General features: G+C 35.9%; 1 protein-coding gene across 1 annotated transcript in view; it reads right to left on the bottom strand.

Annotated features, from left to right (window-relative positions):
• The window catches only part of GOLGB1 (golgin B1), a 52,341-nt gene that overhangs the window by 35,531 nt on the left and 2,178 nt on the right, over nt 1-14,632 (bottom strand). The window contains exons 4-9 of the mRNA XM_007450521.1: nt 12,260-12,388; nt 9,054-9,170; nt 6,722-6,844; nt 5,499-5,612; nt 3,636-4,038; nt 2,532-2,647 (exon numbers count right to left, since the gene is read on the bottom strand). Of these exons, the coding sequence (XP_007450583.1) occupies nt 2,532-2,647; nt 3,636-4,038; nt 5,499-5,612; nt 6,722-6,844; nt 9,054-9,170; nt 12,260-12,388 (1,002 nt within the window). The remainder of the gene's footprint in view (nt 1-2,531; nt 2,648-3,635; nt 4,039-5,498; nt 5,613-6,721; nt 6,845-9,053; nt 9,171-12,259; nt 12,389-14,632) is intronic.

Genomic DNA, 14,632 nt, shown 5'->3' with positions numbered 1-14,632 from the left:
TGTGAAATGTACAAAAAATTAAGATGAATTGGTAGATGGATAAATGGATAGATATATGATAAAGTAAATACAGTAAATATTAATAGAATCTAAATGGTGAGTATGCAGGTGTTCACTACAAAATTCTTTGAATTTTTGTTTTTATTTTTATTTTTTGTTTTTTTTAACATCTTTATTGGAGTATAATTGCTTTACAATAGTGTGCTAGTTTCTGCTTTTTAACAAAGTGAATCAACTATACATATACATTTATGCCCGTATCTCCTCCCTCTTGCGTCTCCCCGCAATCCTCCCCATCCCACCCCTCTAGGTGGTCACAAAGCACCGAGATGATCTCCCTGTGCTATGAGCCTGCTTCCCACTAGCTATCTATTTTACATTTGGTAGTGTATATATGTCCATGCCACTCTCTCACTTCTTCCCAGCTTACCCTTCCCCCTTCCCATGTCCTCAAGTCCATTCTCTTCCTGTCCTGCCCCTACATTCTTCAGAACCATTTTTTTTTTTTAGGAGCTGGAGGAGTCAGGCTCCCGGACTTCAGACTATACTACAAAGCTACAGTAATCAAGACAGTATGGTCCTGGCACAAAAACAGAAATATAGATCAATGGAACAAGACAGAAAGCCTAGAGATAAACCCATGCACATATGGTCACCTAATTTTTGATAAAGGAGGCAAGAATATACAACGGAGAAAAGACAGCCTCTTCAATAAGTGGTGCTGGGAAAACTGGGCAGCTGCATGTAAAAGAATGAAATTAGAACACTCCCTAACACCATACACAAAAATAAACTCAAAATGGATTAAACACATAAATGTAAGGCCAGACACTATAAAACTCTTAGAGGAAAACATAGGTCCAACACTTATGACATAAATCACAGCAAGATCTTTTTTGACCCACCTCCTAGAGAAATGGAAATAAAAACAAAAATAAACAAATGGGACCTAATGAAACTTAAAAGCACAGCAAAGGACCACAAACAAGATGAAAAGACAACCCTCAGAATGGGAGAAAATATTTGCAAATGAAGCAACTGACAAAGGATTAATCTCCAAATTTTACAAGCAGCTCATGCAGCTCAATATCAAAAAAAGAAACAACCCAATCCAAAAATGGGCAGAAGACCTAAATAGACATTTCTCCAAAGAAGATATACAGATCGCCAACAAACACATGAAAGGATGCTCAACATCACTGATCATTAGAGAAATGCAAATCAAAACTACAATGAGGTATCACCTCACACTGGTCAGAATGGCCATCATCAAAAAAATCTACAAACAATAAATGCTGGAGAGGGTGTGGAGAAAAGGGAACCCTCTTGCACTGCTGGTGGGAATGTAAATTGATACAGCTACTATGGAGAACAGTATGGAGGTTCCTTAAAAAACTAAAAATAGAACTACCATACAACCCAGCAATCCCACTACTGTGCATATACCCTGAGAAAACCATAATTCAAAAAGTCATATACCACAATGTTCATTGCAGCTCTATTTACAAGAGCCAGGACATGGAAGCAACCTAAGTGCCCACTGACAGATGAATGGATAAAGAAGATGTGGCACATATATACAATGGAATATTATTCAGCCATAAAAAGAAACAAAATTGAGTTATTTGTAGTGAGGTGGATGGCCCTAGAGTCTGTCATACAGAATGAAGTAAGTCAGAAAGAGAAAAATTCTGTATGCTGAAACATATATATGGAATCTGAATTTTTTAGAGTTGCTGAAAAATGTCTTAACAAAACACTGGAGGAAGAAGTTGAGAATGGAAGAATAGAAGAGATTGGAAAGCCTAGATGCTAAAAACCAGGAAGCAAAAATTTTTATCAGTGCACAGTACTGCCCAGGAACTATGGGACTCTGCTGACCAATATATCTGTCAGTTTGGAAAGGTATAATCTTATAATGGAGATGAATTAATCCAGTTATCCCAGCTTGACACTAGTTAATTACGATCATCAAACTAACTCTCCTTGTTCTGATATTCAAGCTCAATAAGCAGCCTTCTGGTGATTAAAATCTAGCTCCCCGGAGACTTTTATAGAAGGCAGAGAGAATATACTGGCCAATCAACAGGAAATTAAACTTTTTACTGTTAACTGATTAATGTGGGCATTATGATTTCTACAATAGACTTTTAAGTTTGGTTAGACTGAATTGTATACTTTAAACCTGATCAAATCTCAGTCTACCAAAAACAAAATTGATTTCTCAACTGGGAAAGCTAATTATAAGATTAAAATTAATGACTCATCTCCAATACAGAAAGGCTGTAGAGGTTAGAAAGGCTCTTGAGGTTATGCTGCTCATTGTCTACTTTTTTCTCATTATTCATTGTTGGGACACTACTGTCTTTCATGATTCCTTTCAAATAGAATTGGCTCCAAAAAAGCATTGTATCAGGCAGAAAAGAGAGAAGGCTTATACTGCTTTCTGGAATATATTCAATTAGAACACCCAAGTATAGATACAGCAAAGACAAATAGATCATATTCATAAGAAGTACACATTTAATTACCTGTGTGCCCTCGTTAGAAACATCTGGCAAAGAAGTCTGAGATGCTATTTCATGTTTTAGCAACGTTGCCTTATTTAGAAATTGGTTGATTTCTTCGGATTTTTCCTGGAGTTGATCTAAGGAAAAGAAAATAAAATTGAAATGATCTTTGCCTCAAGCCTGAAACTTAGTGAGTTAACTTCTAGGTATACACCATATGCTGTTTATTCTAGTTCCGTTATCTTAATTAAAATTACGATGCCAATACCATCATTTTTATAAATTGTTTAAATGCTCTCAAGGACCAAAGGACATCTCAGTAAACCTCCTTCAAAGGTAAAATAAAACAGGTCTAGGTATTTTTTTTTAAGTCATTTTTCCTTGCCCCCTTGAAAATGCCCTTAGCGTTTTTTAATTTTATTTTCTTCACTCTCCACGTAAGCATTATAAATCCTACTGAGATGTTTTAAACATGAACATGGTTCAATTAAGAGAACATCATGCTCATGTAACACACTGTTCCCATGTAATGTCCCTTAAGGCTTTCTGGTTAATGTTCAGCTCTCTTCAATACAGATCTTCAATTTAATGCTTTCTAAAATCTTTCCTGTATGCCAATCTTTTAGAATTAAACTAAATCAGAGGCATGTATTACTTTAATAATAACACATTTTTTAAGAAGTTTTCTTTAAAAAGAAATTTTCACCTATAAGAAAAGCATTCAGATCCATCTTTAGAAGTAAAGATGACTCCACGCAACTCAGTCTCCCTACCTTTGCAGCTAGATCTGGCCTGAGCTTTCCACAAATTAATTCAAATCCTACTCATTTCAGTCAGTGAACCCTTCAGACCACAGTTATGTTTCACATAGGGTTCTTTTTAATGTCTGACACATTACTATCAATAGTTTTTAGTACTATAATAATAATTTTATTAAGCCAGATTATAACTTCAGTCAGAGATGGGAGAAATGCAACGAAGAGTTCAGAAGAGACACCTTTCTTAATCATTCTATTCATTCAATTGGTTTAAGCAAATGATGTCACTAAGAGATCCCTGAAATTTTACAGGGATGCTAGACAAATGGGCTAGACAAATGGGCTTCAAACGAAATCAAATACTGACCTTCCAGCTGCTGAATGACCTGAGCTGAATGAGCTGCCTGTTCACTCTTATCTTGGAGAAGCTTTGAATTTTGATCCTTTAGGGCATCACAGGCAGACTGCAGCTCTTGTTCAGTCTTTTGAAGACTCAAAATGTGAGAGGTCTTCTCTGCCATTTCTGTTTTGTGCTTCTGCTCCAAAGCACTGTACCGGGACTGCAGTTCAGCCTGGGCTTGACCTGACTGTTCAAGCTGTTCTAGAAGATGATGCATTTCTTCCTGCAGGTTATGGAAAGATAGCTTTCTCTCTGCCACTTCAAGTTCCATCTTTTCCATCAGAATCTTGGACTCCTGTCTTTCTGTTTCTATAGTGTTCCTTAAAGTACTCTGCTCAGCTTCTATCTGCTGTAACTGCTGGGAGAAAATCTAAGAAAAAAAGACAAAGCCTCATGAACAATAAATTCATTCTTTCATTTCAATAAGCATAGTGAAGAGGCTCTTCTAGGTGAAGCCCAGGCCTAGACACTCAGGACCAAACCTACAATTCCATAAGACCCTCTGTTTTTGCTTCTTGATACTTTTGACAGTTTCTATTCATATATATATTTATTTGTGTCATTAGCTTTTCACTTATGTGTCTCCCAATACAAAATTAGTTCAATAAGGAAAGGGACTGTGTCTGTTTTATCATCACTGTTCTCCAGCATCTAGCATAATATATGGCATACTGGGTACGTGGTACTCAATAAATACTGAATAAATGGATCCACTCCCTGCCCTCAAGGAACTCAGAGTTTAGTGAGAGAGTCACACTTAAACAGATCATTATAATACAAAATATTAGAGGCCATGAGAGAGATACTTATAAGGTACTAAAAGGAGCAGAGAAGGGAAACTTACCATAAAGTCACACATATGTAACTATCTCCACAGTACCTATCTAGTAAGTAGCACAACTGGGATTTGAACCTGACTATTCAATGACAGCCAGAAAGGGGACTCAGGGTCAGGGTATGGGTTCTGTTAGAACTGAAGATATGGGAACATGTTTCTATGCAAGAAAGACAGTCGTTCTCAAGGAGAGTTGAAAATTAAGAAAGGATATGACTTTCTCCAGCAGCATGCAGGACCCAGATGAACAAGCAGAGAATGTAGACCATAGTACTGATTCCACATTAGGATTTGGTTCCCTGGATGTGAAGGGGCAGGGACACAGGGAATCCAAGGGCTGGTAAAGGAGTAGTCCAAATGGTCAGTCGCAGATCTATACCAGATAAGGAAAGGAGCGAGGCCAAGAAAGAACCAACATACCAGAGCAACACATGAAAGGATCAAGGAATCTTAATGAGAATGAAAGTCAGGACAGCCTAAGAAAGGGAATGACAGGATGGGCTACAGTCAGGGAATAGGATACCTGAATTTAAGATTTTAGAACATCAGCATCCTTAATCACCTTTAAATTTAAGGGAATATTGCATGGTAGGATTATTTCAAACCAACATAAAGTTAAACAACAAAACAAACAAAGAAGGGACAGTACATAAAGCACAAGAACCATTGAAGACAGAGAAGGGGTAAACTGACAGAAAAGAAACTCCTTAGAGGAAAATATGACATTCTAAAGAAACTAGGACCCTAGACCTAAAATCACAAAGGAAAAGAGCAACAATAAAAGATGTGAAATGTAAGCCTCATAAGGGAAGGAACTGTATATATTTTGCTCATCACAGTATCACCACCACTTAAGCACAGGGAACTTGTTGAAAGAATGAATAAATGGCATCAATTCTCTGAAGGCTTTTAACAGGATTTTATACCTGCTGCCTGGCAAACTAAAGTGGAAATGAATACTCCCAAGACAGGTAGTAGAGATCACAAGGCAGTACCTGGTTTCTCTGTTCGGCAGCAGTCAGCTCCTGTTGCAGCAGGTCCACAACCTGAGCACGGCCCAACAAGGCTTCTTCATGCTCCTCAAGCTTCCTCTGCAGCACCCTCAATTTCTGAGAAGAAAACGTTTAGACATAATGTGCTAACACATGAGCATCATTATCTGCTTACCTTTCAAAATGTCAGGTAGACTTGTGTACTTAAGATTTTTAGATGTTGAGGATGACAGGTTAAAGGGCTGGACACCAGCATGCCATGCTTCCCATTCAGCAGCAACAAAGAATCTCCAAAAATGTCTTCTTCAGAGCACCAACAACAACCAAACTGACACAAGGAAGTCCCTGAATTAGGGAATCTTTTTAATAATTAGATATTTATTACACATATCCACTTTTAAAATTATATAGTCACGTTCTGTACCTAAATAACATAGGTACACGTATATCCCACTCACCAAAGAGAATATTCTCTATAGGCAAGAACCATTTCTCTTCTAGTTTCATGCATGGGACAGTCACTTGATAAACATTTGTTGAATGAATAAGTCAATTATACAGGTACATATTAATATACTCCTTTAAAAAGTGCTATATAAATTAACTTTATTTAGTGGTATATTCTGAAGGATTGCCTAGAATTTGGAAGAAGTTTTCACTCAAAAACAGTTAAATGAATCAGCTATGAAATACCACTGGAGGGGTACCACACTGTACTACATACTAAACAGAAACAGATACTTTTGAGTTAGTCGATGATAAACTTAAAAACAATGAAGCCAATTTTCAAAAATTACTCAATGAATTAAAAATAATGAATGAGTTAATAGAAGACCTTATGGCTTCAAAATCACTGCTTTTTATCTTTAAATTTTCTAAAGTGTAAAACTGACTTCATTGTTTTTGAAGCTTTGGATCAGGTTTTCAATGCACAAAGGTAGCTACAATCAGCAAACTGAAGAGAAACCAATTTCTGACTACCACATACATTTGCCAATTAAACTCAGCTTTTGAGTAGTGACATCCTGATTAGAGGGGTAAGAGGCAAGGTAAGGGAAAATAAATAAGCAATATGCAACAGAAGAGAAGAACACCGAAAAGAAGGCAATTAATGAGCAAACCCAGACCAAGTGAAGAGCAGTGGGTAAGGGTGGAAAAGTGGCTGTGATAACTTAATTAAATGTTAACCGAAACTACAATCATTCTACTAGGTTTTAGCAACACACCTGTTGCATCTCTGTTTCCACATCTGCCTGGGTTACTAACTGAAGAAGCTCATCTTCATGAAGACGAACTTGTGTCTCAAAGCGGGCATCTTTCTCTCGGACCACCTGCTGCATGGAACTCAACTGAAGACACACACCAGAGAAACTATACAAGTTACACTCCCAGAATATCACACAAACAAAACTCACAGACTATTCTCCAAACACAGACACTGAGAATTGATAGACAATAAGGTTTTCAGATTAAATTTTGAATGCCAAGGATGAGAATTTTGGAAGAGAGATAGGCTTTGATGCTAACTTCGGAATGAGAGAGAAAGCCTACCATCAAATTCAGAAGTCAGCCTAAACATAAATTTTGAATAAAAACTGTATTTGCATGGTTAATAGAAGTGTTTAAATATACAAGAGGTATATTTTTAAAAGATCTAAGGAGATTAGAATATTAAAGATACAAAGTTAGATTCCTGTTAAGCCCTAGACAATTCTTTGAATATCACACTCACGCTCAAAAACTTTCAGTTTATAAATATAAACTTCAAACTAATGCATCTTTTACTCAAGATTCTCTACAACTGGAAACACAAATCTTTCTTTCAGATCTCATTTTCAAAGAATTGCTTCTACCAAAGAACTCGGTATATTTCCATCCAAATCCACACCACCTCCCCAGACAGCTATTTTCAACTGTCATTACTTTCAGGCTTCTAGATCACCCTCATTTGTAACTGGCTCTTAACAAAATGAAATGGAAATAAATTGACTGGTTGTGAATTGCTCAGTAGCAGTGTTTTTGTTTTGTTCATAGGTTGTGTGCATGCGTGTGTGTGTGTGTGTGTGTGCACGCATGCACACCTGCTTATTCATTTCCTTAAGATCTGTGGTTAAGCATGCCAAACAGCTCTTCGTGTGTCCATTTTGCACAGGTCCTTCAACTACTGTTGATTTTTCAATTTGTGACACCTTGAACCAACCTTGGCTCTCCTTCGAGGTAGGAGAAAAAAAATCTTCATAAATCTTTGATTATCTGAATTCTGAAATCACTATGAATTTGAAATCCTATGTTTCAAATGTATACGCATTGGAGTCCTTCATGAGCCAAACACATCTACACATCCTTTCCCATAAATGTACCATATTCTTTTTCCTGAGACTTTGCTTACAGCATTCCCCACAATTGGAATACCTTTCCCCACCTTGTTGAAACTATATTATCTATCCATCATAGTTTTATCTAAATCCTGAGTTTTCCATGTAACCTTCCTTGGTTGTCACATGCAAGTAACCCCTTTGACCTCTCAAAATACTTTCAGTTTGTATTGTTGTTTGCGATGCACATTCTGAATGGCTTGTATTGTGATGAATTTGTTAATTCACATAAATGTATTAACGGATCCATCATAGTGTGTGTGTGTGTGTGTGTGTGTGTGTGTGTGTGTATCTTGGCTTGCCATGTTTTAAGCCACTCGGTAAAAATATTTTGTATTTCTCCATCCTACATTGTATAAAGTGTACAAAAAAGGACACAATAAAAGCTAATAGGTAAAACTAAGGATTTTAGGATATCCAGTTTTAAATGTATACACAGCAGTGGGTCATCCACAGACAGAGAGCACCACTAATACTACAAGTTATCAATAAAGTAAACACAAAACACCCAATGGATAAGATTAGCTATTATACAAAGGCACTTGAGGGAAAAGAGAAAAAAAAATGTTTCTTAAGTCAAAAGCATTCCCAAAGGAAAAATATGAGTGGGTGGTCAAACTGGAAATTTAGAAAAATAGAGATAAAGAGTTGAGGATGCCAGTCCAAACAGTCTGGTCCTGGTAGCAGAAATAACTATGAAGAAGAAAGTCACATACTGGTGCCTTTTAACATTGAATCACATAACCTATACCACTTTCTCATTACATAATCACTAAGTAATGTTCTGACTATAACTTAACTTATCATTAAGATTTTACTATAAAGAAATAATGGACCTAATCACTTGTATTTCTTTTGGTTTATCTAACAGTCTCTTTTGAACTTAGCATAAGCTCATTCCTTCCTAAAAGACAGAATCTCTGTGTGCTATTAAAACCAAGTTTCTGGGCCTGTAGAACTAAGAAACAGCCATAAATTAAGCTATGGTGTATTCATCAAGGTAAATAACACTTCTAATTTCTTCTACTATCACACCCTTCTAATTTCTACTTTAATATTCTAGCTACTATACTTTCATCTACTAAAGTTTTAAAAATAGACTGTCTGAATTGACTTGTCATGTAATAATCTTAAACTTTCATGATTCTTTATTCTAATGATTCTGAGGTACCTTCCACCCTACCTGAGCAGCTTGCTCTGCCTGTGTCTGGCTGAGCTGGGTTTGCAAAGTGCTAATGAGTTCCTCCTTCTCTTGGAGCTGTTTCTTCATCATTAAAAATTCTTCCATCTCTGTTGAACTCTTAGCAAACTGAAGACATAGAAGAAAAAAATATTTAAGCAAAAGAATTGGCACTCTTAATTCTTGGACCTCCCTTTCTCATTTGCCCTAAATACCTACCAATATCCTTCTAATTTCTGCTTAACATTGAAGGGAATTGATGTACTGTGGGGTTTTTTTTTTAAATTATCCAAATTATTTGTCAGAGGAAAACAGAAACAATAGCAGCAGCTGTTCTCTGAATCCTCACATAGAACCAGACAGTACAACTAGATAATAAAATCAAAAACCCATGGACAATATTTACAATAAATTAGGAAGGTAGTACCACAAACCCCAAAATACAAGTAGGTAGAGACAAGCCACCAAAAGACTCTGGTATTAGAGTCTGTACAATAGGAAGAAGGCAGCGACAGAGCAACATCTGATGGCCTTGAGAACAGGAAAACCTCCAAATAGCCAGTAAATTCTTATTGGAAAGCACAGTTGGCCAATCTTAGAACAACAGCTTAAATTGGCAGGGCTTTCCCATTCTCCAATACTGGCTGAATGCAAGGGCTCCACAGAAAAAAGGACAGAAGTGCTAGAACAATCTGGCCCAGCTGAAGTCTCAAAACTAACTCATCAGGGCTGCCTTCCAAGACAACGACTGCACCAAGAAAAGACTTCTAGGTGTGAAATAGAAATTAAACAGAATAGGGATAACAGAAATAGAAGACAAAGGGCTATACACGTGCTATAGTATTCATTATCAACTATGATATATTCATATATCAATTCATGTGGCTATCAAGGGCTTGAAATATGCTTAATGTAAATGAGAAATTTAATTATTAATATTATTTAATTTTAATTAACTTAAGTATAAATTATTTTTCCATTAACTATAATTGTGTTTTGGTATGATTATATTTCACTTTACTTGTTGCATCACATAATATACTGCTGAATTGTTGTGCAAGTAATAAGTGTGCATGTTGCTCCTAGTGTTAACAATAAACATACCAGCTATCTAGCCAGTGGCAATGGATTGATTCCATTTAAATAATTTTTTTCCTACACACCTATGTGATGTGTTTATTAGAATATTTTATGCAGAGAGCATGAATAACAGTTGATACCTATGTAAATCATAATTGATAATTAAAATATAAATACTTATTTTTATTGAATTATTTTTCTAGTTCAAAAATAAGTATAGACACACTTTTAAGTTTAAAATAAAGGTGTACTACCGATGCATAGTTCATTCCTTTTTATTTCTAAGTAGTATTCCATTGTGTGTTTAAATATTCCCCTGTTGATAGACACGTTATTTCTAGTTTTTGGTTTCACAAGTAAAGCTGCTATGAACATGCATATACAAGTCTTTATGTGGACATGTGCTTTCATTTCTCACAGATGTAGCTTTAAAGCTGATATGTTTTTCAAAGTCAAATTAACAATTCTAAATAATTAACCAGTTTCTAAACGTGGATGCAAATATTAAAGGAAAATGACGTTTCAGCACTCAGTTCAGTTATTAGAAAGTTTCTATATATGTATGGAACAACTTGAGTATATGAATCTATTTTCTCAGCTGGAAATTTTATGAAATCTAAACACAGATGAAGTATTTCCAATGAAAACTTAGCATCCAAATTGATATATAATATAAAATACACACCAAATTTCAGACTTAGTGCAGAAAAAAGATTATAAATTTACACAAAAATAATTTTATATTAATGTTAAAAGTATATTTTTAATAAATTGAACTCAATGAAATATATTGTTAAAATTAAGTTTACCTGTTTCTTCTTTACTTTTTGTAATGTAGCTGCTAAAAAATTTAAAATTATACACATGACCCACATTATATTACTACTGAGCCAGTTTGGTATGGACCAGAGTGAAGGGCAGGAAGAAGAAAGCCAGGAAATCTCAGAAATCCACCTGCCTTATCTTTGAACACAACACAAAAACAACAAAAGAAAAAAGTCTGTTAAATAAAAAAAGTTTTCCTGAATCAAGCCTCCTTCTAAAAGTTTAGGAAAATTAATTTCACACAAAAATAAGAAACATAAAATGATCAAGGTCAAATCCCATCCAAAGTTATTATTAAAAAAAAGAAAACTAAGGAGCAGGTGAGAAAAGCATACCATAGGCATGCTCAAAAAACAAATCGAGTATGGATACCAAAGGGGGAAGTGGGGACAGGATGGATTGTGAGATTGGGATTAACATATATACACTACTATGTATAAAATAGATAACTAATGAGAACCAACTGTATAGCATAGGGAACTCTACTCAGTGCTCTGTGGTGACCTAAATGGGAAGGAAATCCAAAAGAAAGGGGATATAAGTATACATATAGCTTATTCACTTTGCTGTAGAAACTAACACTACATTGTAAAGCAACTATACTCCAAAAAAAGTAATTAATTAATTTAAAAAAAATCAAAATTGCAATTTATTTCAACAGGTGTTAAAAAATTAAATTATACAAGACATGAAAGAATAAAATTAAAAAATGAGAATTAGAAAAACTCAGAAATGAGGTGACAGAATTCATGAAAACTTTGATTCTTCTGAATCAAAATGACTTCTGAAAATTCATTTCAGAAAAGAACACAAAACAAGAAGGAACACAAAAGTAAATAAACATAAAATAGAATGCCTTAAATAAAATATGAAAAAAAAGGAAGAAACTTTTGAAAATGAAGAGGTAAAAAGGAACCAAAAGTGACAAAATGGAAGATAATCAAAGATAGAACATATGGATAATAGAAGTCCCCAAAGAAGAAAACAGACTAAATATTACAGCTATATAATTCAAGAAAACTCTTCTGAAATAAAAATGTGCAAAACCAAATACTGAAAAAGCATACTGGGTATCTACAAATATCAACCATGGATGACAAACACCAATGCACAGTCTAGTAAAATTACTAGACTTAGTGGGGAAGGAAGGAAGGGAGGAAAGAGAAGGAAAAGGAAGAAGGAAGGAAGGAAATTGATAGATTCATAGACAAATATTATAGAACTAATGTTATTAGTCATATAATAATCCATTGGGCTTTAGTGATTTGTTAACTTAATGATTATGAGGTGACTTACACCCCTACCTGTGTAGCTTGCTCTGCCTGTGCCTGGCTAAGCTGGGCTTGCAAACTGCTAATTAGTTCCTCCTTCTCCTGGAGTTTATGTTTTATCTTTTCTACTTCCATCTCTTCTTCTGTAGAACTCTTGTCATGCTGAAAACGCAGGAGATAAAGTCATTTAAATAAAAGAATCTAATTTGCCCTATACAGCCATTTGATTATAGTGTTATCCAACTAATGGGAGCAAAAAATAACACCTGACCTAGCAACAAGGAAGGAATCTTAGAGTTTTCCAGTTTCAGTATGGCCAAGTAGTTCCTATTAGAACCATCCTCCCTCAGATAACCACTATAAACTGGACAATATAGAAAAACAGCTATCTGAAAATGCTGGAGAACAACCAAAAGCAGGAAGATACCAGAAGGGAGTCAATACTTGGAAGAAATGGCACCATGTTTCCCATTTTTATAGATTTTAGTCTGAGGACAAAACCAGTCTGTGACATACAGGACTAAAACATAACAGTCTCACTGCCTTGAAGAACAAGAGGACAGAATTCAGGAAAACACAGCTGCTAAGTGAGGGGCAAAGCATCATAAAAGAGACAGTGGCAGGGAGGGGGGAGGAATTCAAATATTTCAATAATCTATTTTTTCCCAAAATCTATTCCTTCAACTGAACCAGATTCTACCTCCCATCTGAAGTCACCACCAGCCCCTACCCCCCAAAATGAACCTAGCCTGCTTATTGGAACCACACAGAATAATTTTACACTTTCTTCCACATAATAGTCAAGTATCTGAGGACTGCCATCATTTCTTCAACTACGCTTTCCAGAGACTATCAAGCTCTGTCATGGGTATACAATAGTTAAAGAGCTGCTGTGACTGATTGCTGGAACTTAGAAATCATTTAATCCAACCCTTTTATTTAACAGAGGAAGGAAATGAAGCTACAAGATGATAATTTGTTTAAGGTCTCAGAGCTTTAAAAAAAAAAAAAGAAGGCAGAGTATAAAAGGGATGATTTAAAAATCTAACAACATAGCAGAGGGAAAAGTTAAAAGAAACAAAGCCACATGAGGAGAGACAGGTTGGTGCTACCACAGCCAGGGGGAAGAAAGAATAATGAGAGGAAAAAAACAAAAAGTAAGAAAAGAAGAATCAAAATGAATACATTAGTTGAGAAGAGTAAAAGAAGCTTCTAAAATAAGCTTTGAGAGGTTAAATAAGGCTATCAATTAAGGAAAAGTAGTATCTTCTGAGCATTACACCCAGGAAGGAAAGACGAACCACAGTACTAGTGAGCTAACTAGTGACCCCAAAGGTTGTGCCTAGAGAATTGATTAAAATCTCATTTCCCAAGGATTTTTTGTGAATAAGAATACTAGTGGGTCAAAAAATAAAACAGGGTGAAATCTAAGAAAAAATTAAAAGGTTTCTTATGCAGAGTTACACCTAAGCCAACTGGTAATGTGTACTGTGATGTGCTGGCCTCTCTGTATTCTATACCAAACTCTCCAAACAACTGAAGTTTCTTGTTCTCTAACTAGCTGACTGAATGTGAATATTTGGGGTTTAACCATAGAGGAAAGGTAATAAGAACAAGTATTAGGACAATGCTCTATTCCTTAAAAGGCATAGGCACTTTCCTCACTCCTCTCTCCATCCCCAACCTTGGAAGTTTTTGTTGGTGGCAGTTATAAACCTAGAGAGCATCACTTAGAGGAGCCCAAAGTAATCTAGCTGATTAAGCCCACAATGCATGAAACTTTAATATACTATTATGTGGCCATATAAAGACAAAGAATATTCTGTATCAAGTCACTGAACTAAAGAATTTCAGAGGTGGGAGAAACCTTAGAGTTCACCTAGTTTAATCTTCTAACTAAAGATAAAACTCCTCCAAAAGCTATGTGCCTCTCCTACTTAAATGCCTCAATTTAATTTTTGTTTCTTCCTGTTAGCCTTTTTAACTCCCTGAAAGTCTAGGTCACAACTAATATTTAATTTCCATATGTTCTGTTGGCCTTTTATTCTGTGTTTGGCCCATAGCCCAGCTAGACTGCAAGTTCAAAAAGAAAGGACAGTACTGGGGACTTCCCTGGTGGTCCAGTGGCTAAGACACTGAGCTCACAATGGAGGGGGCCTGGGTTCGATCCCTGGTCAGGGAACTAGATCCCACATGTCACTACTAAGAGTTTGCAGGCCGCAACTAAAGATCCTGCATGCCGCAAATAAAAGATCCCACATGCCGCACGAAGATCCCATGTGCTGCAACTAAGACCCAGCACAGCCAAATAAATAAATAATTTTTTTTTTTTAAAAAAAGGACTGCACTGGGTTTCCCTGGCGGTGCAGTGGTTGAGAGTCTGCCTGCCGATGCAGGGGACACGGG

Source organism: Lipotes vexillifer, unplaced genomic scaffold (genome assembly GCF_000442215.2).
Source record: "Lipotes vexillifer unplaced genomic scaffold, Lipotes_vexillifer_v1.1 scaffold1106, whole genome shotgun sequence".
In the NCBI taxonomy this organism is placed as follows: domain Eukaryota; kingdom Metazoa; phylum Chordata; class Mammalia; order Artiodactyla; family Lipotidae; genus Lipotes; species Lipotes vexillifer.
This window is presented reverse-complemented; position numbering and strand designations above follow the sequence as displayed.